At 47.3% G+C, this 23,966-nt stretch overlaps 1 protein-coding gene across 7 annotated transcripts in view; it reads right to left on the bottom strand.

The window, feature by feature from the left end:
- The window catches only part of ADAMTSL2 (ADAMTS like 2), a 134,248-nt gene that overhangs the window by 14,784 nt on the left and 95,498 nt on the right, over positions 1–23,966 (bottom strand). For 5 of the 7 annotated variants that reach the window (XM_059715652.1, XM_059715651.1, XM_019501015.2 and 2 more), the window contains 11 exons: positions 23,622–23,697; positions 22,738–22,840; positions 20,553–20,698; positions 20,327–20,450; positions 18,277–18,357; positions 17,104–17,279; positions 15,793–16,135; positions 14,458–14,839; positions 7,015–7,118; positions 4,096–4,222; positions 1,100–1,313 (listed from right to left, as the gene is read on the bottom strand). In XM_059715652.1, coding sequence (XP_059571635.1) covers positions 1,100–1,313; positions 4,096–4,222; positions 7,015–7,118; positions 14,458–14,839; positions 15,793–16,135; positions 17,104–17,279; positions 18,277–18,357; positions 20,327–20,450; positions 20,553–20,698; positions 22,738–22,840; positions 23,622–23,697 — 1,876 coding nt within the window. The remainder of the gene's footprint in view (positions 1–1,099; positions 1,314–4,095; positions 4,223–7,014; positions 7,119–14,457; positions 14,840–15,792; positions 16,136–17,103; positions 17,280–18,276; positions 18,358–20,326; positions 20,451–20,552; positions 20,699–22,737; positions 22,841–23,621; positions 23,698–23,966) is intronic. The other 2 variants (XM_019501019.2, XM_019501020.2) reach the window with 2 other exon arrangements.

Here is a 23,966-nt window from a genome sequence, read left to right as displayed (position 1 = left end):
GCAAAGGGGAAAAGTAGCTGTGCTGCCTAGCGGCTGGTGCTGCTTCAAAATGACATCTCAGCTCAAACGGTTCCTGAATGCTTCTGTCTGTCTTAAGTCACCCATGTTTCCACATTTAAAATGACAAGCCAAGACAAGAGCAGAACTGTTCCCCATTACAAAGATGACACACACATCTTCTAAGTGGTTTAGCAATTTGCTTACGGCACAACTAATAAAGCATCTAATTTTCCTTGTGGTGCAGCAAGATGCTGTGAAGAGGGGATGCTTGAGAGGACATATAATCATTTACGGGACACAGCCTCATCTCCATGGTCTGTAATGATTTTTCAGGCTATTGTGTTTCAGAGTTCCTTCCCAAACCCTTTTCCTATGGGAAAAGGAGCAAATTTGGACCTTACCATCTTTTAAATTATTTGGCAGAGAGAAAGGATTGCAAATATGAATGAAAGGCAGGTGCCAGTCACACTCAGAGCTTGCAGCCCCTACCCACTGTGAAGCTGAAAAAGCTTGTTGCAAGGAAAGAGGCCATTGGCATAGCTGCCTCAAAAACCTGAAAGCTGGTTTGAAGCAAAGACAGACTCGATCAATACTTCCTCAGAGTCCAAGGGGGTTCAGAGGTCCCAAGATCTCAGCTGAGCCCATCCCTGATCAGAGGTTTGAGAGGAAGAAAAAGGCAGACACGATAATTTCCTCCAGAATGGGCTAAAGGGACCTCTCATCGAAACCCTGACCTTTGGGGTGCAGGGAGGAAGCCCCAGGACCCCTGGTCTCATTTCAAATGTGAATGCTGGCACTCGACTTCCAGTGGAGCGAGATGTCACCATGGAAGAAATACCAGTCAACAGGATGTTCCCACCGCTGCGGCACTAGCAGAGGTGAACCACGAGTAGATCTGAAAATAAGAGTTTGTTGTAGCTTATGTTGGCCTGTATGGAAATCACTGTGTTTGCATCTCAAAGGTTCATGTGATCTTAGCTCTAGCTTTACAGGCCTTTGATTTCTGGTGTAGTTTTGAGACTCAAGAGAACTCAAGAAACACTCATCTAACCTGGATGCAGATCCCAAGGCACCTCAATACACTCCTCCATTGACTTACCTCCGACCACTCTGACATTTCCCACTGAGGCCCACAGGCTGGGTTCTTGCAGATCTTGCGTTCATCTGGCCTGGTAATATCAGCAGATTCACACAGGTCGCTGTAGACAGAGCTGTCGAACCCAGGGGAGATCATCTTCCAGCAGCGGACAATGCGAAACTGGTACCCTTCACCGCAAGTGCGGGAGCACTCACTCCAGCTGCTTGTCTCCCACCTGCAACCAAGAGAGAGAGAGACCAGGATTTCAGCATCTGCCTTCTGAACGGGGTACATACAGTAGACATGACCCGACAGCAGCCTGCAAAAACGGCACTGTGTGAAGTATACCGGTGTTCAGCAATGTCTCTTCATGGCATTCAGCAACACTGCCGATGGTAATGCTTGTAGAGAGACGGTTGCAACAGGTATAATCTGTATCTGGGCTATAAATGTATCAGTCGTTTCCCAGAGGGGTAGAATTCAGCATTGCCATGGACTAATTTTATTAATATCTCTAACCCTGGATGCCTGGGTTCACATGGGCTGTGCAATGCTCAGACACCATCAACATGGGTCCTAAAACAAAATGAAGATAGAGACCCAGACAGTTCTGCCAAAAAAATGACTTCTGTGGGTCTCTGTCTAACCCTGAAAGGACATAGCTCGACAGCCCAGCTCTGTAGAGACTCAATTCAGAAAATACTTGGACCTAGACCTGAGAAATTACTTACCTTACAGCGCTGTGGTTTCTTCCGAGATGCGGCCCATGTGGTTTTCACTCTTGGCACACACCTCCCCAGTGTGTACAAGGTAAGATGCTTTTGCCCAACAGTCGTTGGGGGCCACGTGTGTACACTAGATCTCATCACACAGCACCCCTCCAATGAAGGCATGAAAGGAGGAGCAAGCCCAGCCGCCCCTCAGTTCCTTCCCAAATATGAAATAACATAACACAACTCCGCAGGGGCAGAGAAAGTGGACTCAATATGTTAAGACTCACAGTAACGCTGGGGCAGGTAATGGTCTTTCTTTGCTGAGTGAATGCCTGCACGGATCCTGCTCCTTGTGACTAATGAGCGGCCATCAATGTGCCTGGAGGTATGTACACTTTAATAAATGACTGCTTCTGATTGGGAAGCCTCTATAAAGGGGGCTTGTAGCTGTGGACCAAGCACTGCATCCCTGCCCTACAAATTGCAGATAGGGGTCGTCCTTCAAACAAGCACCTAGCAGAATGCCAGACTTTGTGGGGCAGGGAAAGCATGGGGCTAGCTCAGCCCAGGACCCCAGCTGTACCCTGGTCTCATTTCAAATGTGAATGGTGACACTTTACTTCCAGCGGTACGAGATGTCACCGTGGAGGAAATACCAGTCAACAGGATGTTCTCACTGCTGCGGCGATAGCAGAGGTGAACCACGAGTAGATTTAATGCCTAGCGGGCATTCACCCAGCAAAGAAAGACTGTTACTTGCCCTGAAGTAACTGTGGTTCTTAGCATACTGTGCCTGAGGACTCCGCTAACTGAGCCGGCTCATAACGTGGCCCATTGCAATCACCTGATCAAAACTCCTCATTGCACTCACTTACATTCCTGCTTGCAGACCAATACAGATTAAGCTCCAAATAATGACATGGATGCAAGGAGCTGAAAAGCACTGGAAAGATTCTGCAGCCTTAGAAGTGCTGCCTGCATTCACTAACCTATAGTCTTGTCTATCTGTACCAGGCAGCTGCCACCCAAATGGAAATCAGAGATCCCATGGGACTTTTCAGTGACCCAACATTGCCATCCTGACTTGTGTCAACATATTTAAAGCCCAGTAAAGGCAGAGATGGATTCCTAGTAGTGACAGCTACACTTCTCTGTAGTTCTTGTCTATGAACCTCAAGCCTGACTTTGGATGACCACCTTTAGGTATTGAGGTTTGGTGCCCACAGGCCATTCACTTGGGCTCTCAAGATGGATCTGTGGTGTTGTACTATTTCCCATTGCTCCACTGAAGCGATGTCACAGATATCTTCAAATTGTGATGATGAGGACTAAAGCGGTAGCTAGGCAGCGGTGTTTCAAACAAGACACTGTGCTTTGCAGCCATGGGCACTGCAGGAGACCCAGACCAGCAAGAATGCAAGCACCCGAAGCATGCATAGATGATAGGAGACATGCAAGCGCTCCTCCATCCTCACTGAATGCAAGAACCATACCAGGGTCGTACCAAGGTGGGAACATGTCAGATGCACACCCCACTCCTCCAGAAGCACAAGCTCCACACTTAATGCCCTTTTGTTTTAGTTGGGTGGTGTGTGTGAAGGACAGCTCTGGACTCAGGATGTTCAGTAAGACATGGGCACAGGCCGTTGAACCACTACGGATGTCGTTCATGTCTTGGGTCCAGAGAGATCTTGCCATTCAAAAAAAACCACTGCACATACTCGCCATTCCCAGACAATAAATCCATCTCACAAGTGACAATGCTAACATAGACTTTTTGTGCACTTGCAAGCATATGCCAGACCTCTGGCATTGCTCCAGCCTAGTCAGTGATGATGCATTATTTCAGTAGTGTCCGGCCTACACTTCATTCATGTGCAAGGTGTGGGAGGGGGAAAGTGTTCGGGAAGTCTCATTTTCTTACCCAGTCAACAGGACACGACCCACCCAGACTGTGCCAAAGGGCTCAAACCTTCCCACCTGTGGGCAGGAGGGATGTCCAGCCTTTCCATCTGACCTAAGCAAACACTCAATAAAATAGGTTTCAACCTAAGTACATCATAAAGGCTCCTCTCCCGGCCAGTGAGTTCTTCTCCCCCTTTCTGCACTGGCTTGGGAAGGATCATTACAGATGGACTCAAGCCCAAGCCCCAGATCCTAACATCCCAGGAACTAACGCTGGGGAAGTTCTTGATCTGTTGGCTTGGGCTAAGGAGTCTCGAAGAGAGTCCCCACCTGCTCCAAGGAATCCTAAGGAAGACAAAAATGTGCGGCCCCTTTACGAATGCCTTAGTGATGTGGTACCTTGGCTGGCATTCTCTTCCAGCACAGAATTCATGGACAGGCTCAGGACGGGTCATGGCATCACAGTACGTATCATCCACTTCGATCCCATCATAACGAACACACATTGCATACGTGGACATCACTCCTAGTTTTAAAAGAAACACACACACACAGAATGGAAGTTCGGTGACTTTCGTCCTACACGCCTTTTGAGCTGTATTTTCCAAAATGTCTTTCCAAAGTATAATCAAAGGGCCTGCTCCGGACCCTGGGGGCAGGAAGCAAACAGTGGTAGGAGGGTGGTGCAGTGGAGGAACTCCTAAGTCATCCCACCTACACAGGGCAGGATGGTCCCGGGAAGGCCCTTCGGTGCTCCTTAGTTGCACGCCAATGCAGCACCCACCCAGCACTTGCCCCTACATCAGCATCAGAGTAGGATGGTCAAAGAAACGAATCACACATGTTACTGGGGCCCTCAGCCAAGTACTGCCAGGATATCAGATTTCTATTCTGCCTTGTTCTTGGGTGAAGAATGGAAAAGAGCCTCCCCCCACCCCACACATCCACACAAATCATGCCACAATTATACTCTTACGCTCACAGGGCGCATACAGTACACTTGGCATGGTATTGATTTGTACATGAGTATTAACGAAGGGATTGATTCATATTGATTTGTTCATGAGTATTAACAGAGGAATCAATCCCCACTCTCCTGTGTCAGGCACAGAAAGCAGAACCCCATCACACCGGGACCTTTTCCCCTGCAGCCTAGTTTGCCAGAATAAAGGTTATTCGGCTCATTTCGGGACCCGGCTTGGAACCAACAGACTGATCTGGCTACAGGTAACAAGGATCCTGGCTGTCCTGGTCCTCTCCAAAACATGCATACGAGCCTGGACATTGCAGCATTCCTCCGATATATAGCTGCCTATACACGTGCCGCTTCACCTTCTCATTAGACTGTCAGAGGAGACTTGATTCATCAAGCCTGCTCTGCAATCTAGTTAGAGCGCTCCAGCACGGCCTCATCGTCATGTGTATAAGCCCCCGCATGTTTAAAAATGGCCACTGAGGCACTTTATCTGAACCTCGTCGAATGAGGTTTAGATCAATCATTCCACAGACATTTTTAAACCCTCAGGGGCTCAACGGTGAGGCATTTTAATTAGACCAGCTCTCCAGGAACCACTCTAATTAAAATGCCCTTTCCCCCCTCCTCCGCCAGCACGTGTATTAGGCAGTCTATGTGACTCGCAAGAAGTAAGTCGTCTCCCTGCTATCAAGAGCTTGGGTCAAACCCAAAGCTTTCCTCAGCATGGAGAAATACGATCAGGAGGGATCACGCCGCTCAAGAGCATACTTGGTTCCAGGATTTGGAGCAGAGGGACAGCTTGCAAAGTTCTTGGTCTCAGGAGATTTTGTAGAAGTGCCTGTAGAACAAGACAACAGCTCTGGGACACTTCAAAAAAATTGGTGAGTCCGTTCCTTTCAAAAGTCTCTCTCTCAAGGTTTGAATCCCTTCTTTGTACTTTCTAATTCCAGAAGCAATGAAGCTTCTGCTTTATTTCAATTAAGGTGCTATTTGTCACACAGTGGGTGCGTCTACATGCTCGTTAATGCACTGTAGTTACAGCACATTAAGTTTAGCACGTGTATAGCTAAGTACTAAATCAATGTGCAGTAACTGGCACTACTGTGCATTAGTGCCGGCGCATGGCTTTTTAGTGGTGCTACTGCACAGTGGCCTGATATGATGTATAGCATATTAGCACTGTTTTCCACATGACACGTTACTGTGCATTTAGCATCTCGTGTAGACGTGCCCACTGCAAGCAAACCTGCTCTCAAGATGAACGTTCTGCCTTCGCCCATCTTTCAGGACAAGCCCTAGATGGCTTGTGAGCCAATGTTACTAGCCAATAATCAATAAGCCATAATGAGGAGGAGAGCTCAGCTCATACGAGACTGGAGGGGATGAAGCAAAGAGGCAACAGCTAGATTTGGATCTGGGTGACATCAGTGGAAGGATGCCAGATTGACCCCCATGTGTCGGAGATCACGCTCAGAATCAGGCACAAGAGAAACAACACAAAAATCAAAAAACAAATGCTGTTTTGTTTCTACAGTTTGCAAACCTCCTCTTGGTCGGAGAGAAGCCGCGCTTGGCAAAATAGTTGAAAGCTGAGTGGAAAAAAAAAAACTGGATGCATAAACTTCAATCATCCTCCTGTCCTGATGGCTCAAGTTCAAGGAGCCGGTAAGCTAAAACTTGGTACAAGCCTGAGGATCCTGCAGGGTCCTGGATCCTGCAGTGCAGCCCCGCTGGGCTAGGAAATGAAAAAAATGTTAATTGTTACCTAGAGGGGAAGTTTAAAAAAAAAAAAAAGGATTCACTTAATGTCAGTGTTTTGCACAAAGCGATTCTGACTACATCCACATAAAAGCATTAAAAATCCAGGCTTGATGGGTCTTTTTCCCCCTAAAAGCAACATATTCCAGGGAACGAGATGCTCGTGGAATATAAATGGGTCTGAGTTGCAAAAGGCCCTCAGCGAGACTTAGAAAGCAAGTGCCACCGGGACGTATGCTCCTAAGTCACTTGGGAAAAAACTTTCTTGTTGGTTCCAGCTAGAGGTATTGACTTGATTCTGCACTCCTGCATTTACACGTGCACAGAGTGAATACAAGGTGCTACCACATCAGAAGGGGGCTCCCCATGGGCACAGGGCTTGTCCACTCCGATCCAAATGCAGAATCCAGGCACGACCGGCTCCGTCCGGCACATGATCCACAGCCCGCTGACTCCGCTGGGCTCTGGATCAGGTCCGGAGACATTACTAGGTCCTCCCAATCTGACAGACATAAAAGCGACTCACGCACCCGGAGATGGCAGGAGTTGTGCAAAGGCTGAACGGGGCTGCTTGTTATAACTACCTGTGGTACATGTAGAGCTGCAGGGTTCGTGGGAGGAAAGCTTCCACCTGTACATGTCAGCAGCACTCACACCTTGGCCCTTTCTTAACAACTTCAATCTGTTTCTAGCAATAAGCAAAAAAACAAAACAAAACAAAAAACAAAACAAAAACACAAAAAAAGGGTTTACAAGGAGAGCGTGGACAGAGACGCATCAGATATGCAAACAGGTCAGGCTGTCGGGTCACAATTGGGTTTGGTTTTTTTGGTTTGGATTTTGCTTAATCGGTTTTTATTTTTATTTATTTTTTTACAACATACCTGTCCTGAGCCCAAAGTAGAATCCCCAGCCTGGTTAGAGGCAGAGCTTCCACTGTCTAGAAATAGAGAGAATGGGATAAAAATACCCACAAGAAGAAACAGTTCAGAATTTAACAAAGTTTGCATTTTTTTTTTTTTTTTGCTCAAATACTCCTGACCCTAACCAGACAGTACGTAAAGGTGCAGTATCTCCTTCCTGAGGATGTCGGCATCCAACAGCGTATGCCGCATGGACGGTTGCAGCTCAAACAGGACAGAGCAAATTCTCCCTATAAGCAGAGACTTGAGATTTTCAAATCTCACAGCCTTACCCTTTCCACGAGCCTAAATACGGCACAGGACTTTCCTGTGGGCGCTAGCCTAATCACAACAGGCATGCCATGTTCTTATTTCCCTACATGTCGCCTTGGCTAGATTTGATTTTAGATATATACTGTGCATCCCTTAGGAAATAGTATGTTCCCACGCATAACACCATTGATAAAGGATAAAATAAGCATTTATGAAATCAAGCAGAGTCACTTCGTAACGGTTCGTTGCACAGGGATATGATGTAATGCTATAATACATCAGAGATACTGCACCTTTAGAACAGTAAACTCTTTTAAAAAAGAAAAATCTATGCTCCTGACTTTGTTTCAACCCTTGACACGGCTAGACTGGCTTAAAATTGTATGCAAGGTTATATCCTGATATCCAGCTGTCTCTGGCCTAGCAAGATATATGCGGCTTGTATGATTTCTAGGCAGCAGAAGCTCTGAAATTGCCTTATTTATGCATTGGTAAGAAAAGTTTGTGTCCATTCTACCGCAGAATAGCTTTAAAAGGACACTGCTGAGTATTTTTATAGTTTCCCTTCTAGACCCACCCTCCTTCCATTGTTAACAATGATCTCTTAGAAGAATTAAAAACAACCACCTCATTTTCCCCATTGATTTTGCCTCGGTCATCTTGGCAAAGGGTCCTTTCCTGTGTTTGAAATGGAGCTGAAATGAACATGGCTATTTTTGTTCAAAAAATAACAATCTTGGCTTACTATAAATAGTGCTTTATCTTGCCAAAACAGCTTCGATTGTGGACCAGCATCACCCATTGATGTCAACACAGCCCTGGTGACTGTCTGCTCATTAACTACCGCTGTTTAGTCGGCTGAAGGCACCACAAAAGCACCGGTTTCCCCAAGACCTGTTCAAATGGTGGTCGGCCCCTGCGCCTTCTGCACTTATTTTGGTTTTTTTATTTATTCTGGAAAACGATCCTGCTGCCTAGATGCCTCGTGCTCTATTCTGCTCTCAGTTAATCCAGAGTGAATCCGAAGTCACTTTAAGCAATCGGGACTCGTGGTAGAGGCGATATCTTGTATTAGACCAACTAGACTTTGGCAACAAAAAAAAGTCTTTCATTGCAAGCTTTCAGGCACAAACACCCTTCTTCAGACATAGGAGAAAAGACCATAAAGTAACCTGGGGTTTTCATGACTTTATAAGGGTTACGCTCGATTTAAACGGGCATAAGCGACCGCGAGTTTGGCCTCTGGCACACGCACAGCATTTGTCTCTCCTTCCCCATCCTCTGGTTCGCACCCCCAAAATAGGTTTCTTCTCACACTCGAGGATGAAACAACCCTACAACCGTTTCCCTTTAGCATAAGGGTCCTTAGTGCAAGAGCTGCTTCTCCAAGCCAGGAGATTGCAGGAGCACGTTCTAGATAAATGAGACATCTCGTCATATGGGAACATTTAGTCCTCTTCCCTTGTAGGGCCCAGACATAACTATTATTTTGTTTTCTTCTAAATGCAAACAGCAGTGAGCTGTTATACAATCAGGCTGGTGTTTTTCTCCGTTTATTAGGATCGGTATTATTACGGGTTACTATCAGGGCACCTCTTTTCTTCCCCGGTGGAACGTTTTTGAGGGGGGGTTTCTCCCCTTTTGGGAGCAAACAAGCAGCAACAACAAAACCAGTGCCACCCTCTCGCTGCAAACGGCAAGGCGCGCCCCAGACTGGCTTCATGCTGAAACGCTTTGCTGGGGCCGGGGAAGCAAATGTCTCTTCCTGGCAGGAATAGTCCTCCTGGACTCAGCTGTTGTTTTGGCTGCCTAACTTCAAGAAAGGGTCTTTGTCGCAGAAGGATCTCTCTAGCCGCTACACAACAACACAAAGGCTTCATAGTCAAAGTCCTCGGGCTCATCTTTTCCCTTGTGACGCCAGGTTTGCTTGCTTCTTAATTTCAGCCCTTTTAAGCAAAGCCTCCAAAGAGCGTATTCCCCAGGGGCAGCGCGGACGTCTCTTGAATTATGTCAGGGTGAATGGAGGCAGTTAGTAAAGTACTGACTTTACTCGAGTAAAGCCTTGTATAAGAAGGTGGGGTTTTTTAAAAACTAGGCTGGCTCTTAGCAGAAACAGGGGTATAGCAGCTATGTGCTTATACCAATACAGTATATTCCCACATAGGACGGATACAAGTCACCCCATAATAAGATGCCTTTATAGTGAGGTCATTGTATCTACACTGAGAGTTATATATGGGGTGGAGTGGGGGGGGGATCATCCCTGCCCCCTAACCAACAATGTCAAAAAAAACTAGTAAGTTCAAATTCTCGGTTCCTCTGCACGACATGCAGCCATTAACGCCAGGCTGAAGTGCAGGGGTGGGCAAAATGCGGCCCGCGGGCCGGATGCGGCCTGCCAAGCCGTTCTATCTGGCCCGCAGGGCCCCAAAAAATAATGAAAATTAATATTTATCTGCCCGTCATGCGGCCCTCGATGGCTTGCCAAAACTCAGTAAGCGGCCCTCCGCCCAAAATAATTGCCTGCCCCTGCTAAAGTGAGCGCAAAGGGGATGGTCATTACCTCTCTGATCCCAAGTGTCAGTCACGCAACTATAGGGCTGTACTTGGTAGCTGTGTTGGTCTGAGACCAAAAGAAATGCAAATTATAGAGGTGCTCTCAGCCCGTTGGCCCTGCTGCCACTGCGACCAGCGGGACCTCTCCCACTCGGCGATGGGCGCAGGGTTCAGGCCGCTGCCAATCACCCCGACCTTGGATGAGTACAAATGGAGTAATACAGCTTAGCTGCCCGTTTCTTTCAGCTTCTACCCCAAAAGAAAATCAGAGCCGCGCGAGGCCAAACTAAGCTCTCAGTTCCACCTGGGAAACTTATTTAGTCCAGGGGGGAGCAGGATCCAGTACAGACACCCTCCCTGGGAAAGTCCACAAAGAGGTGTGGAAACCACCCAAGTTTCTTCTGACCGTCTTCACAAGGAAAAAATAAGTGTGGTTTTAACACGAGCTAAGATGCGAATGCAAACAAGCTCTGGCTTTGGATGTGTCAGCCCGGGGAGTTAACCACTACAAGGAAAGAGAGGTTTGCCTGGACCGGCAGCCAGCACCTCTGAAAACTACCCGTCTTCTCTACGTGTTAATGCGTTGTCTGGTTAATACGTGCTAAAATACACCCCTTCTCCCAGCACAGGCATGGCTACGGAGTCTCTTCTGGTTTGCTTTATGGGGAGGGCACATTTCCCTGCCCCGTGGCACTGGCAAGGGCGGCTGTTCCCAGAGCCTTCAGATGAACTGAGACTTCAGGACAAGCGCTAGCAGGAACTGAGCCTCTGCCAGGCTTCTCCTGGCACCTCCCTGCCCTGCGGCCGCACCTTTCCTGAGGAAGCCTTGGTGTCTTGTAGTCAAGGGATCAAATCTCCTGCCAGGGAGGAGCAGTCAATGCTGGTTGACCCGACTAGAAATCCATCTGGAGAGCCGGGGAGCAGACTACAGACAGCCACTGCTTCCTGCGTCTCGTCCTGCCCTCCGCGGTGGAGACCCATCCAGCTGCCAAGGTGTGCCCCCCCCGTGCAGCCCCTCTGCACCGAGCAATGCAAAGCCTCTCCACGCTCCAGCCGTTTAACAACAGCTTCACTCCTAGTTGCCGGCTGCCAGCTTTCCCCGGCATCTCCCAAGTCCTGCTCCCATAAATCAGATGCATTATCCGCTCTGTCCGCCATCCTCTGGGCTGCGTGCTCGTACAGCACGCGGCGTGCCGAGATGCACGACAGCACAGGGCTACCGTTTTCTGGCCCGGCGCACGCACACACGTGCGCACGCAGATGCACGCTCGCTATATTTGGGAGCGCGAGCCGCCGATGACGCTCGGAGCCTCCTGCAAGCTCCTGGCCGAGGAGCGGGGTTTTCGTACAGTGCATTTATGTCAGCCACGCACGACTTTTCTTTTGAGGGCCTGCTTACAAGCGTCGCTGCTGGGGGGTGGAGGGAGGGCAGATCCGACCTCAGCCGCGCTCATTCGGTTCTGCACGGCCCTGGTGCCACAAAGCTGTCTTCGGCTGGCCTTTGTGAGGAGCTCTGAAACCACCCACCACAGGCTGCCAGGACAGGGGGAGTGGCTGGTGAGGATTTGGCATGGCCATAGCATCCCTCAGCCCTGGCAGCTTGCAGCTGCCAGAATGGCCCCAGGGGACCAGTGGTAGCTGGCACTGTTTAGAGCCAGTCCAGGACGGTCAGCCAAATATTCTGGTGGCGAGAGAGAGAGAGAGAGAGAGGAGGAGGAATGCAAAACTTCTTTCCGCTCCCCCCTCCAAGGATGCTCCAAGAACAGCTCTGCCACCACTTACTGCCTCAGCCTAGCAAGGACCCAATGGACCAGCACACCATGAAAAGTGGTATTTTTGTTCCAGCCTAACTGGAGAGGACAACACAGAGGGCATCAAGAAAACCGGGATGCCAGGCAGGCACCCTGCCCGAAAGAGTCTGAGCCCACGTAATGCTGTTGTGGGAAGCGGTGGGGGGAAAGTGCCTGCTGCATGGGGAGATGACCGCAGGGCTACCTACTTTGGGTGCTCCTCTCACCCCGCTCCTGGCAGGTCTGATGGCTTTGCAGTCTGCGATGCATGTACGATTGCTAGCAGCGCTGGGAGGCGTGCAGTTTTACCATCGTCACGCAGACGGGGAGCCAAAGCATGGCGAGAGCTGTACTACCAACGCTGAGACGCAGAGAAGCAGACCCTACTCCGCACACGCTAAGCCCAACAATTAGGCCACACAAACAGCTCCGACTCTAAGCCACTTACCCTGCCTAATTGCTGGGTTGGGGATGTGCATGAAGGTATATGCAAGTGTATCTCTGAGCAACAGCCCAAGGCTTGCTAGGGAAACAGTATAGACAGCCTAAGTGACTCACCCAAGGTCACACCGGACATCTGTGGTAGAGCAGGAAATGATCTCAGTGTCCCTTGAGCCCCAAGAGGCCGAGGCTTTAGCACATGAACGGCATCAGCTTTGTTTAGTCAAAAGCATCGGTCAAACATTCAACTTGCTCCCTGGCAGCTCGCAGAAAGCTCCTGCAGATCCTTTCCCATCAAGCTGCTGGGCTTAAACCTGGCATTATTTGAAAGGGCTTTTCATTAAGGGGTTTCCCAATGTGTGTGCTTATTTGAAGGATCATTTCTTTCACCGAAATAAATCTAGCAATGACATCAATCACTTCTGAGGTGGGCTCAATCTGCCAATCTAAAGGGGAAGGCTCGTTACCCCTAGTCCGCAGGTGGGGAAACTGAGGCACAGAAAGGTGAGGTGATGTACCCAAGGACACACATTGGGCCAGTGGCAGAGCCAAGAATAGTGTTCAGGGTTGAAATGGGATGCTGCACCTGCAGAGGTGCAGGTCTGAAGGCAGAGAGCAGGAGGAAGGCAGGCAAAGTGCCTTCAGGGATCTGGCTTGCTCCCGGGGCCGAAACAGCCCTGGGCATAAATCTGAGTTATCCTGAGGATGATCCGATTCACAGCTCCAGCCTGAGGAATACGAAGTGCTTCTCTCCCATCCAGCACAGCCCAGGGCCTCTATCTCTGCATGCACTACACACCTTCTCCTGCCCTCCCACTATCCCAGCATCCCTTGCAACCGTTTTTGGATGGAGGGGTGGAATACAGGGTGGCTTATGGTAGCCTTCTGCTGTGTCTGTGCTAGAGAAACTCTCCCTTCAACCCTTTGCAGCAAACTTCCACCCCCGGTACATCGCATGGGCAAGGAACGGGAGCCAGGGACAGAATCTGTTGCCAGATCTCCAGGCTCCCGGCCCAGTGCCCCACCCTCGAGCAAAGTGTGAGTGCAAATAAGGCCATATGCTCACTAAGAGGCTCAGATTTTGCTTCAGGTGAGATGTTTCAGCTAGGTCAACTTTTTATCTATATTTCCAGCTCCCCAAGTACCTAGTCATTAAGGGCTGCGTGGATGAAAAGTCACAATTCAGACCTTCCTTTCTTTCTTTGCCTATTAAGACATTGACCAAGAGTAACTAGGATGTGCCTGTTTGGAGATGGACATAGTAATTAAATACAGCCCAGGCCCTGTCTGCAAATCCATGACCGTTCATTTTAGAGTCATTAGAAAGCAGCAGTTAGGTGCGTGGATACATCCCCTGTTACACCTGGCTTCAAACAAGCAGCTTTAGGGCATTGGGACGCGGTTTTGTGTCCTGCAGAATAACAACTACCCACATTGCTTTGTTGCTGATTAAAGAAACAAACTTTGGTAGGAGCTCCCCAAAGTCCTCCCACCTCTGACTCTCCAGCCACAGTGAACTAAGAGAGGCTCGTCCCATAAACGACTGTGGGCAAAGGCCTGCTGGCATCAACGGCAATGGTGGTGCATGACAAACAGTGGCAAAGTAATCAAAAAAGGAGCCACACCAACTTCTGCTGCATTAGAAATATAAGGAAGTGGGGAGCAGAGCAGTGCTGGACAAATCAGAGTAGACAAAATTAGTAGGAAATGAGGTTTTATTACACCCGGGCCTCTGAGCAGATGCTACAGGAGACAGAGAGCACAAGCATGTTGACAACCATAAAAATATCCTTGCCAATCTCCCTTAAACGAACACTGTGAATTGTCACCCTGCTTAAATCTATCTTTTTAGGCCCTGCCCGTAGCAATTTTGGAACTGTCCTTTCAAAATGAGCTTTTTAGCGGGAATCTTTTATGATGTCTTCATCCCACTTACCTTACGGCTTCCACACTAGCACACGTAACGCAAGGCGTGTAACACCGAATGGGTAACACGCGTTGCCCTAAGCGTGAGAGACCAGGACACAAATCGGTGGGAGTGAATATTTGTAAATATGTCCCCTACCTTGCTTTGTGGGTTCTGTTCCCTTGCGGGCTGGTCACGGTGATGTTAGTGCTTGAGAGCTGAGTCTCCGAGGACGTGTTGATGGTTTTGTCGTTGGTCAGCTCCATGTAGGTGCCGTTGACAGTGTAGGTCACCATCCCTTCGTTGTCCTCGTAGTCAACATAAAGGCTGTCGATGTGTGGCCCCACAGAGTTTACCGGGTCCCCTTGGGCAAAGATGCTGTTCATGGTCATGTTCAGGACTAACTCTTTAGAGTCTGAGGTCTTGTCCAGAAGCTTGTCCGTGATTGCATTTTCCGAGAGGAACTCCTTGGAGGTAAATCTCGAGTCGAAGTCTCTGTCATCCCTGTCTGTCTGGTAAGTCGATCTGGTTGCATTTGAATCTGGAGGGAAACAAGCAGGGGAAAGAAAAACAGCTGCAAAGTCAAGTCAAAATCAGACGGGAAAGGACAGGATGGTGGCTGGTGATCTCCATGAGACTCTGGTCTGGTTTTTTAGGCCTTACTGGCACCCAAAGAACTGGGAGTTCATCAGATGCAGGAGCTGCAAGCTCCTCCAGGGACATTTGTCACAAGAGAAAGTTGAGGGTTAGGAGGTGGAAATGGAGGTTTTGCCCCACTCTACCCCCCTCCAGATGCTCAGTCCAGCACTGAGGTCAGAGTAAGAGAAGCAGCTCCCATATCTGCTCTCCTCCTTCTCATGGAAAGAGCCGCTGCCAGAAAATGCGTCCCCTTCTTCCCTGCCAGCCAGCAGCAGAGAGGAGAGCAGGGAGAAGGGGAGAACAAAGGTGGTCCAGCTGCCTAAGTCACCCCACAGACTCTCGAAGCACCCACATGCGCCTACACCTCCAACTTCCCATGTAAAACCACCAGCACCCCATCTCTAGAAAGGATGGAGGAGGTCCCTGAAAGGGAGATGCCCAGGGCAGCTGGGTGGTTCGTACCAGGACACCTGGGATTGTTGTAGTGCAGATGGGAGAGCCTGGAGTGAAAAAGGAAAGCATGGGTGGATGCCAGCTTGGCTGGATAATGGCTGGGTGCTGAAGAAGCTGAGGACCAAGGAGTAGGGAAGCCTGGGACCAGCATTTGGCTTCTCCACATGTTGCAGCTGGGGCAACAAGGAGGGAGGCGGAGAGGCAGCCTACAAAGCAAGCACTGATTTGACCCCATGTGCATTGCTAGCCACCCCTGCAAAGTGGCCAGAAAAGCCAGAGGGCAAAAAGAACAGACCTGTAGAGGGCAAAAAGGAGCTTTCCACAGTGCCCCCCCAAAAGTTAACCAGCCGGGCATTTCTCCTCCAAAAAAACCCAGCACAACGGCCCAAGTCTCCTCCCTACCTTTGGGCTGTTTGCCCTTCAGTTTCGGCTCGCAGTCAATTGCTTCCGTCCTTTCATAAACTTCGTTGGTCTCCTGACCTTTGCTCAGGTTGAGATCTTCCGCCGTGTCCTGTCTGCCAAACACCTGGTTCTCCAAATCGATGCTTTCCCTGGAGAGTTTCCCGAAGTAGGTTGCGTTGTGCTGGATGAAACCCAAGGGTCCGTCTCCATCAAACTCTCTGCTTTCCTCGCTATCGGATTCGGAAAACGTGTAGTAAATGGGCTGCATGTTTTTTGAATGCGGCTTCCTTAGAAGGGTGTATTCAAACGTTATGGCTGGGTTCTTGCCATTTTGGTTCCACACCTACATAGAACAAGCAAACTTATTGAGATGTCGAGCGCATTTGGCACCAAACTGTGTTTGTTGGCTAATGCGTGTCTTGGAATGACTGTCGATAGTCTCCGTGTATCTATTTTTAATGTGGCTGTCACCATGTCATTAAGGGACTAACTCCTAATACCTATCGAAGTACCCTTTTATCTATTTTTCATGTAGCTGTCACCATGTCATCAGGGGACTAACTCCTAATATCAGTCTGTTCTACCTACCCAAATTAATCGATCATGAATACTTGGGCAAAGTGGATACAGCACTAAATTGGGAGTCAGAAGAGCCAGACTCTCTCTCTCATATCTCTGCAAGCGACTGACCAAGTGCTTTGAGCTTCCCCAAGGGAAAGGGGTGAGGTAATGAACTATACGAGGAAAAAGGATGATCTGCCAACAGACAACATGACAAAATTAAAAGCTGAATTTATCAAGGGAAAGATGAGCTACAGCCTAGTCGCTCAACTTCTGATCGTCATAGAACTGGGCTTCAAGGATCGATGGTGGAAACTAGGCTGATGTTGCCTATGTGCTTTTGGTCCGTGTGGCCTTCTCATTTCCACCCAGGATATAAACATGGCTCTTTGCATTTATGATTGGCATCATCTCTCCCTACTTGCCATCTGCAAACACAGTCTGCTGTGTATTTTAACCCCAGCCAAAAAAACAGGGGGAAGTCAGTGCAGTAAAAAGCAGAACAGCCACTCTGCATCCATGGAGCATCTGCAATTCTGTGGCCCGGGGCTGGGGAGAGGAATCCTTCCACCCAAGCCCCTGTGGAGAGCCCAGCATGCCGTCTAGTTGCTATGGCTGCACACAAAAGATTTGGCCACCAGTAACGAACATGGTTAAGAAACAGCCAGGAATAAAAATTCAACAGGATCCAACATAATCGTTCCCTTCCCCGCAATTCCTATCCCTGCAATATAAAAATGCAAAGCATACCATTATGTTCAAGCCTTGATTAGTTGGCCCTTGTGCAACGATATATTCTATGCCAGTCTCATAAACATCCATAGGCCTCCTGTACTTGAACACCGTGCCTGCAATATTGAAATTCTTTGGGCTGTCAACTTTGTAATTCCCATTGAAAAAATAGTACCCAGCTTCATCTGCAACAGCTTAAAACAAGAGGCAGGAGGAAATAAGATGAATGTAGCGTAGAAAAAATCCACAATCGCTTCTCATACTGCACCCAAATATCTTTATCCGCTCAATGAGCACTTATATTATTAAAATGTCATAATACACATATTATTGTTTTTAGTGCATTTCCAAAGCCATGTCTGTGCCTGTGCATCTGTACAAAATTCAGCTTCAAGTCTTTTTTTAGACTGCAAGCTTCTTAGGTCAAGGGCTGTCATGTATTAAATGCCCGTCCATCACCTACCACAGTGAAGCCCCACCTGGCTGAGGTTTTCGTGGACTACCACAGCATAAATGTTAAATAAGAAAAGTTTTCCATGCTTCAAACAAGCTGGATACGTTTCAGGACTGTGTGTTCCTACACTTCCATCTACTGGAGACTGAAGTTGATAACCCATCTCTCACAACAGGGATATCTTGCCACCTAAGCCATGAGTCTAATAGACATCGAGCTTAAAAGCAGCTTCAGAATATGACAGTGAGAGAAACATATGTGTGTGCTCATTAAGCTAATTTATTTTGTCCACATCCTCAAACCTACATTCCCTCCTAAGCATTAGTCACCTGTCAAGGCATCAATAGTGCAAAACTAGAGGCCATATTTCCTTGTTACTGAGCATATGTGGCTTTTTATGAGATGCAAAATCTAAAGTAAAACAAAATGCACCTAATTATCCGAGATCAAGGAGCTGTGAATGTTACAATTCTCTGCAACAGCAATGCCTGGACCAGTGGTTCAAAGTGAAAGCAATTAACATGTTGAATGCCATGGGCCAAACCCTCGCCTGGCATAAATCAGCATAGCTCCACTGATTTCAACAGAGCTAGGCCAATGGACACTAGCTAAGACCCTGGCCCATGTCTGCAGTAGAGTTATTTGCATTCAACACATGCTTTTACTTGGGGGCTGGGGAGTGGGAACCACAATACACGTGCACTAATTCTAACTGAGCACCAAGAAGTTATACACACCCAAAACATCCGCAGATTTTTTCCGTTCAACTATCTGGATATCTCTTGCTCCCGCAGGAATGTGCGTCACCAGAGAATAGCCTATGGAAAACTTTGCATTAATGAAAGAAAAGCTTTATAACAAACCACAGGACCAACAATAGTCTCTAGAGCTGGTATTTGCCACACAAGAGCCAGGTTGGCTTTGACCTTTCCAAATGACATTTAAAAAGACGGCGAATGGTAACACCCATCTGACTGCTCATAACATTCACTCATTTTCCTGCCCTGAGCAGGGGGGTTTGGACTCGATCTGATGAGGTCCCTTCTGATCCTAGCATCTATGAATCTATGTGTCGGCTTCCCTGCCTCCTTTGCCAGAGGTTGCAATCTCCGCTTGTAGGAACTGGAGATGCTCCATCAGCTTCGGAGGAGCAATGTTAGTTTGCACCAGCTGCGAACCTTGCCCACCATTTCTTGTCAAAGCACCTTCCATTGGACTGAATGCAGGCTGAGAATAACCTTGATAACCCATCTGGAAGCACGACTGCAGTTTCAGCTTCAATGATTGCTCTATGAAAATTACTGGCAGTGTTTTGCAACCTACAGTCTGGGCTCTACTGTCTGTCTCACTTATATCAGGCTCGTCCCAGAGGTGGTGCAAGCCAAGTGCCTACTCTGGACTCATTCAAAAGGCATTTGGATATTTATCTTGCTGGGATCATTTGATCCCCGCAGACTTCCTGCCTGTGGCAGAGGGCTGGACTTGATGATCTTGCGAGGTCCCTTCCAGCCCCTAATGTCTAATGTCTATATAGTCCATGCACTTAAATCTGAATAACGCTACGACCAATTATGAGATTGGGCAGTTCCACACGCTAGGAAAAAGCAAAAGCATCAGGTTGTAATGTGATCATATTAGCAATCAACAAAGATTTTTGTCTCCCCTTCTCCCTACACATCTGAGCATGCTTATTTAGCAAGGGGTAAAGGCATTCATCACCTTATTCTGAATCATCAAGTATCAGACCACTGAGGAGTCAGGGACTAAATGGATCAGCCATCTGATCCAGTCTGGAAAAAACCCATGTTCCTAGAAGTATTTTCTTGTATCTGTCTGCAGCAGCATATTGAAAATTTGACCTGTGATCTCAGTTCATGGAGAAGAGCCCGAGGAAGATAGAACTGGACAAAGAAAAGCCTCATGAGCATTAAGGATTATACCTTATGATCGTCATGCCCAAGATAGTCATAACCTCATTCAGAGTCTTTATATGGAGTACATACAAACAGCTGTACGAGCAGCCATGTGAAAATGCTTTTATTAGCTACGTTCAGGAACAGTGCGTTCATTTGCTGGTGACGCAAGAGCAACTAGTTAGAGAGTCAGAGCTGGTCTCACCTCTCATTTACAGTGATTATCCACCAGGTGGATATATAACTACCGGGCCAAACCTTCAGTGGATGTAAAAAGATGCAACACCACTCAAGTCAGTAGAGCTGTTCTGATTTACACCAGCTGAGGATCTGAACCCCTGACTGTAATCCAGGTGTTCGTGATTGAGACCAGTGAGAGAGAGGTGGGTTTGACTGCTTTGCCCAGCACTACTGCAGAGGTCCCTGCTTTTTCAAAGGCATCCTGTCTTCCCAATGTTACAAAGCATTTATTCCTTAGTGGGGCACGTGAAATAAGACCTTAGAGCTGAGGTTGGTCCCTTGTGTAGCCTTGCTCCACTATCCAGTACACTGAAGTGCAGATACATCCTTTTCAATCCTTGCAAAGTTACCTGTGTCCTTGCCTGTCCAGAAACATAAGAACAATGTTCTCCAAAAACACCAAACATGGACAAAGCCCTGGCTGGGATGGTCTACTTAGGGATGACCCTGCTTTGAGCAGGGGGTTAGACTAGAGGTGACCCCCTGAGGTCCCTTCCAACCTTCATTTTCTATGTTTCTAAAATAAAATGCTCCCAGAAAACAGGGCTGCTGGTAAGATGTTAAAGCTGAAACGAATAGACTCAGAAAGATGCGTTCATTTAAAACAGAGGCAAAGAGTCATTGAAAGTCTTACCAAGATGCGAATTGCCTTTTCTGTAACTCCCTGTAACGTGGGTACAGCTGCTGCCGTCACCTTGGCAAACCCCGCATTTGTCCAGCGTGTGGGTGGAAAACAGAATCCCATCACATCCAATTGGCTAGAAAAATTGTAAGTAGAGCATTGAGGGCCGGGCAAATATTGCACCCACTGTAATTTTCTGAAAGCTACTGACAAGATTTTTGCTATAATGTTTAACAACCTCACATTTTCCAGACACGCAAACCCCTCGGAAATCAGCGTATTTGCAGGATGTTCCGTCCCGAGCTTGAACCATCAATTGTCTCTGACCATCCACAGTGGTGCAATGGAGGTCACAGGGCTTGCTAGAAATGTGAACATAGTCATCTAAGGGAAAAGGATATAAAAAATATAGTCAAAATAGGAGAAACACAATCACTTCATTCTACCAATGTCACCGACAGTTTTCCTAGCTAGTGCATCAGTAGTGCTAGCCAGAACTGCAAGATGCTCAGCTTTTCAGAAGCTCCCGTCTCTCCGGGTTTGCAACCTGGAGCAGTTCTGAGGGTTGGCTGGTCCAACACAGCAAACCTCTGCACAGATAAGTGGCTCCTACTCCTGCAGCTCATTCAATGAACTAAAGTTATGAATTATATATACACTAATGCTAAGATTTTCAAAGCTTCGGTGATGAGCATCTCGATCTCTAATGTTGTTCTGAAAATCTCAAGGTGTGCGCCTACAGGTTACAGATCAGTGCATATCAGTCCACGGGACTGGCCTGTAGCAGCAACGATGGCTTACCTGGGTATAGGTTTGCAGTATTGGCACATATAAATCATATAAATATACCTATGCCTAAACCATATAAATCATAAAAATATCAAATATAAAACCATCATAAAAATCATAAAATATAAAAACATAAAATCATATAAATATACCTATGCCTAAATCATACCTATATACCTAAATCATATAAATATACCTCTCATCTAAATATACCTATGCAATGCATATATATGTACATGTAAGATACTTCTACACATAACGATTTCTATCTATTAATATACACATACAGCCATTAGATAAATTAACAGCTAACATCGATTTAAAATTGTAGCTGGACAAACTGCAAAATCTGCAAGTATTCATCTGCATTTGTTCATTAAATCCTTTGGACTGCGTGCACCCTCTGTTGCATTTGCTTTCTGCAAATATTCAGGCAGCTATGTCATTGGCAGAAGCGCTCAGTGGGGGAGCAACTTTTAAGTGGATACTGCAAAATATTCATGGAAAATATATGGCAAAATCATATTTGGGCCAGAAACCTGATTGTAAGAGCTACACTCAGCCAATTAGGGAACGGAAATATATCAGCTGGCCTGTGCATCTAATCAAAACAGCTTGAATTTCAAATCATTATTCTGTAAGTCTCCCAGTGAGCTGCTCCATCAGCCAGATTATTCACTGAAATGATCTGGTCAACAATCCTGAATAGTGGATATATGTGAGGACATTCCCACCTGCCCACAGGAAACATGCAACATTGGTCAAAAAAATGATGGGCAAAAATCCATCGTTTAGGCCCTGACCTGGGCACTATAGGGTGGGGGTGAACCAGTCCAGGGACAAGACCAAGTAGGACTTAATTTGTGTCTTGGATTACAAAGAGGTTAGAAAACCCTGCTAAGTGCCTGTCTGCATCTCTAGACACCAAGATACTTTTGCATATCATGGTGGGGGGAAATAATTATAAAAGCACCAAACCCCAAGGACTCAGGCTCCTCAGTGTCCAAGGCGTTTTTGAAAATGGGACAGCGGCCCAGATTTTTAAAAGTACTGATTTCAAGGGGAGTTATGTTTCAAACCTAGGCATTCATCTCCTCAGTCACACAGCCAATTATAAAACTTTTCCCTGTGTGACTATCCAGTTGACTCCCTTCATTTCAGCGACACTTGATAAAACACACAAGGGACATGTTCTGGGGGAGGAGGGCATGTGTCATCCAGCATCGCTGAAATGGGACAAGTCGACTCAGTGGACATACTGACCCATTCAAAAGGCATTTTGCATGAGCAAGCCAGCTTCTCATTGTTGGAGCTCTCCATATTCTTTATGAGACCTTTAGCATTCAAACCTGCAAGTCCTGATCCACTGCAGGCAAACAGGAGTTTTGCCTGGGAGAAGACTGCAGGATCTTGCCTTTGTTTTAATTCATCATTTTATATAACAAAATTATTATTTTTTTAAAGACCTTGCTTTGTAGCCACCGAATGCTCCTCTGAACCTGGGAGACAGTGACTGGTGTCCCTGTAAATCAGTTTAGTACACCAGAGGAGGAGCCTTCCTGAAGTGTGCAGCACAGTAGCTATCAAAATATTTTGGCTAAGTGTTATAAAGCACACAAAGAATGTCTTGTTACCAGGATATAAAGGTTTCCATTGATACGTTCTTCCATTATACACATGGGAGTTAAACGATGAACACTGTTCCTCCCGAAAGCTCCTTCCGTTAGGCGGGCACTCCTAGAAGGGGATACATTAATATCCTGATGAAAACAAAATGCAGGAGAGGTTTCTGGCACATCTCAACTGACTGCTTCCACAATTAGCAGTTCATGGTTTGTCCTGTAGCCTGGCTCTACCCAGCTCTGAAAAGGCCTGGGACAGCTGGAGGATGAGCACCTTCTGGAAGACAGCTCATCTCTTTCTCCTCCACCAGCAGCCTCAGCTGACACATGGCAGAACCGGGATTCGGGGTGATGCCCACCCCCAGCCCCCCAGCAGACCCCCTTGACAGCTCTTGCTCCATGGCACCCCGCACGAGGCCAAGGAGTAGGGTGGGATCCAAGTCACCATGTCTCCAAACTGCGTCTATCCCGGTGGGGTGCACTGGAGAAGCAACCACAGCTACAGCCGCAGCTACGTGGGATGGCGATTTGGGTTCTGTTCCTCGTTCTTCTGCAGGGTTATTCAATGAATGAGAACAAATCGCTTCATCTTTCTGTGCTTTGCTACCCTACCCATCCACTGAGTAACAATAATGCTCGCCTATCCCAGGGGCTTGTTGTGGACATGCTCCAATGCTACGGCGATGGGAGCCATTGAAAAGCCTTTGAATAAAAGCAGTTACTCTTTTGCTGGGTTGGGCTGGGAAAGGCATATGGCAAGATGAACGCCAGTCATTTTCCACTCTTGTGAGCTATCCAGAATTGCAGATGGATGGGAGGGGGAGGCGGATCACAAGTCAAAAAACATCATTTTTTAATATTTGTAATGCAAAAAAAAAAAAAAAGAGTATTCTTACTTGTACTTTGCAGAGCTGGTATCTTTTGGATGTCCCAGTGCAGGTTTTATTAGCAAGCCCACTCACAGACTTCCTTCTGAACAAAGAAATGATGCTTAGAAATGAGGTTAGACTCTCTTGGAAAATAATACCTACATTGCCTGTTTTCATAGGTGCTCCCATATCCAATAGCATTGTCTTCTAGAATTAAGGCATCATCCTATTGAAGTCCATGGCAAAAGCAGAAGGCAGGGTAGATTTGCACCTTGTAGATTCAATAAATTGTATGTAGATAGAGAGCTAGAGAGACAGAGGCAAGCTTCTGAGAGCTGGAGCTCACTTCATCAGATGTTGTGGGAAGATTTA

Source organism: Alligator mississippiensis, chromosome 12 (genome assembly GCF_030867095.1).
Source record: "Alligator mississippiensis isolate rAllMis1 chromosome 12, rAllMis1, whole genome shotgun sequence".
In the NCBI taxonomy this organism is placed as follows: Eukaryota; Metazoa; Chordata; order Crocodylia; family Alligatoridae; genus Alligator; species Alligator mississippiensis.
This window is presented reverse-complemented; position numbering and strand designations above follow the sequence as displayed.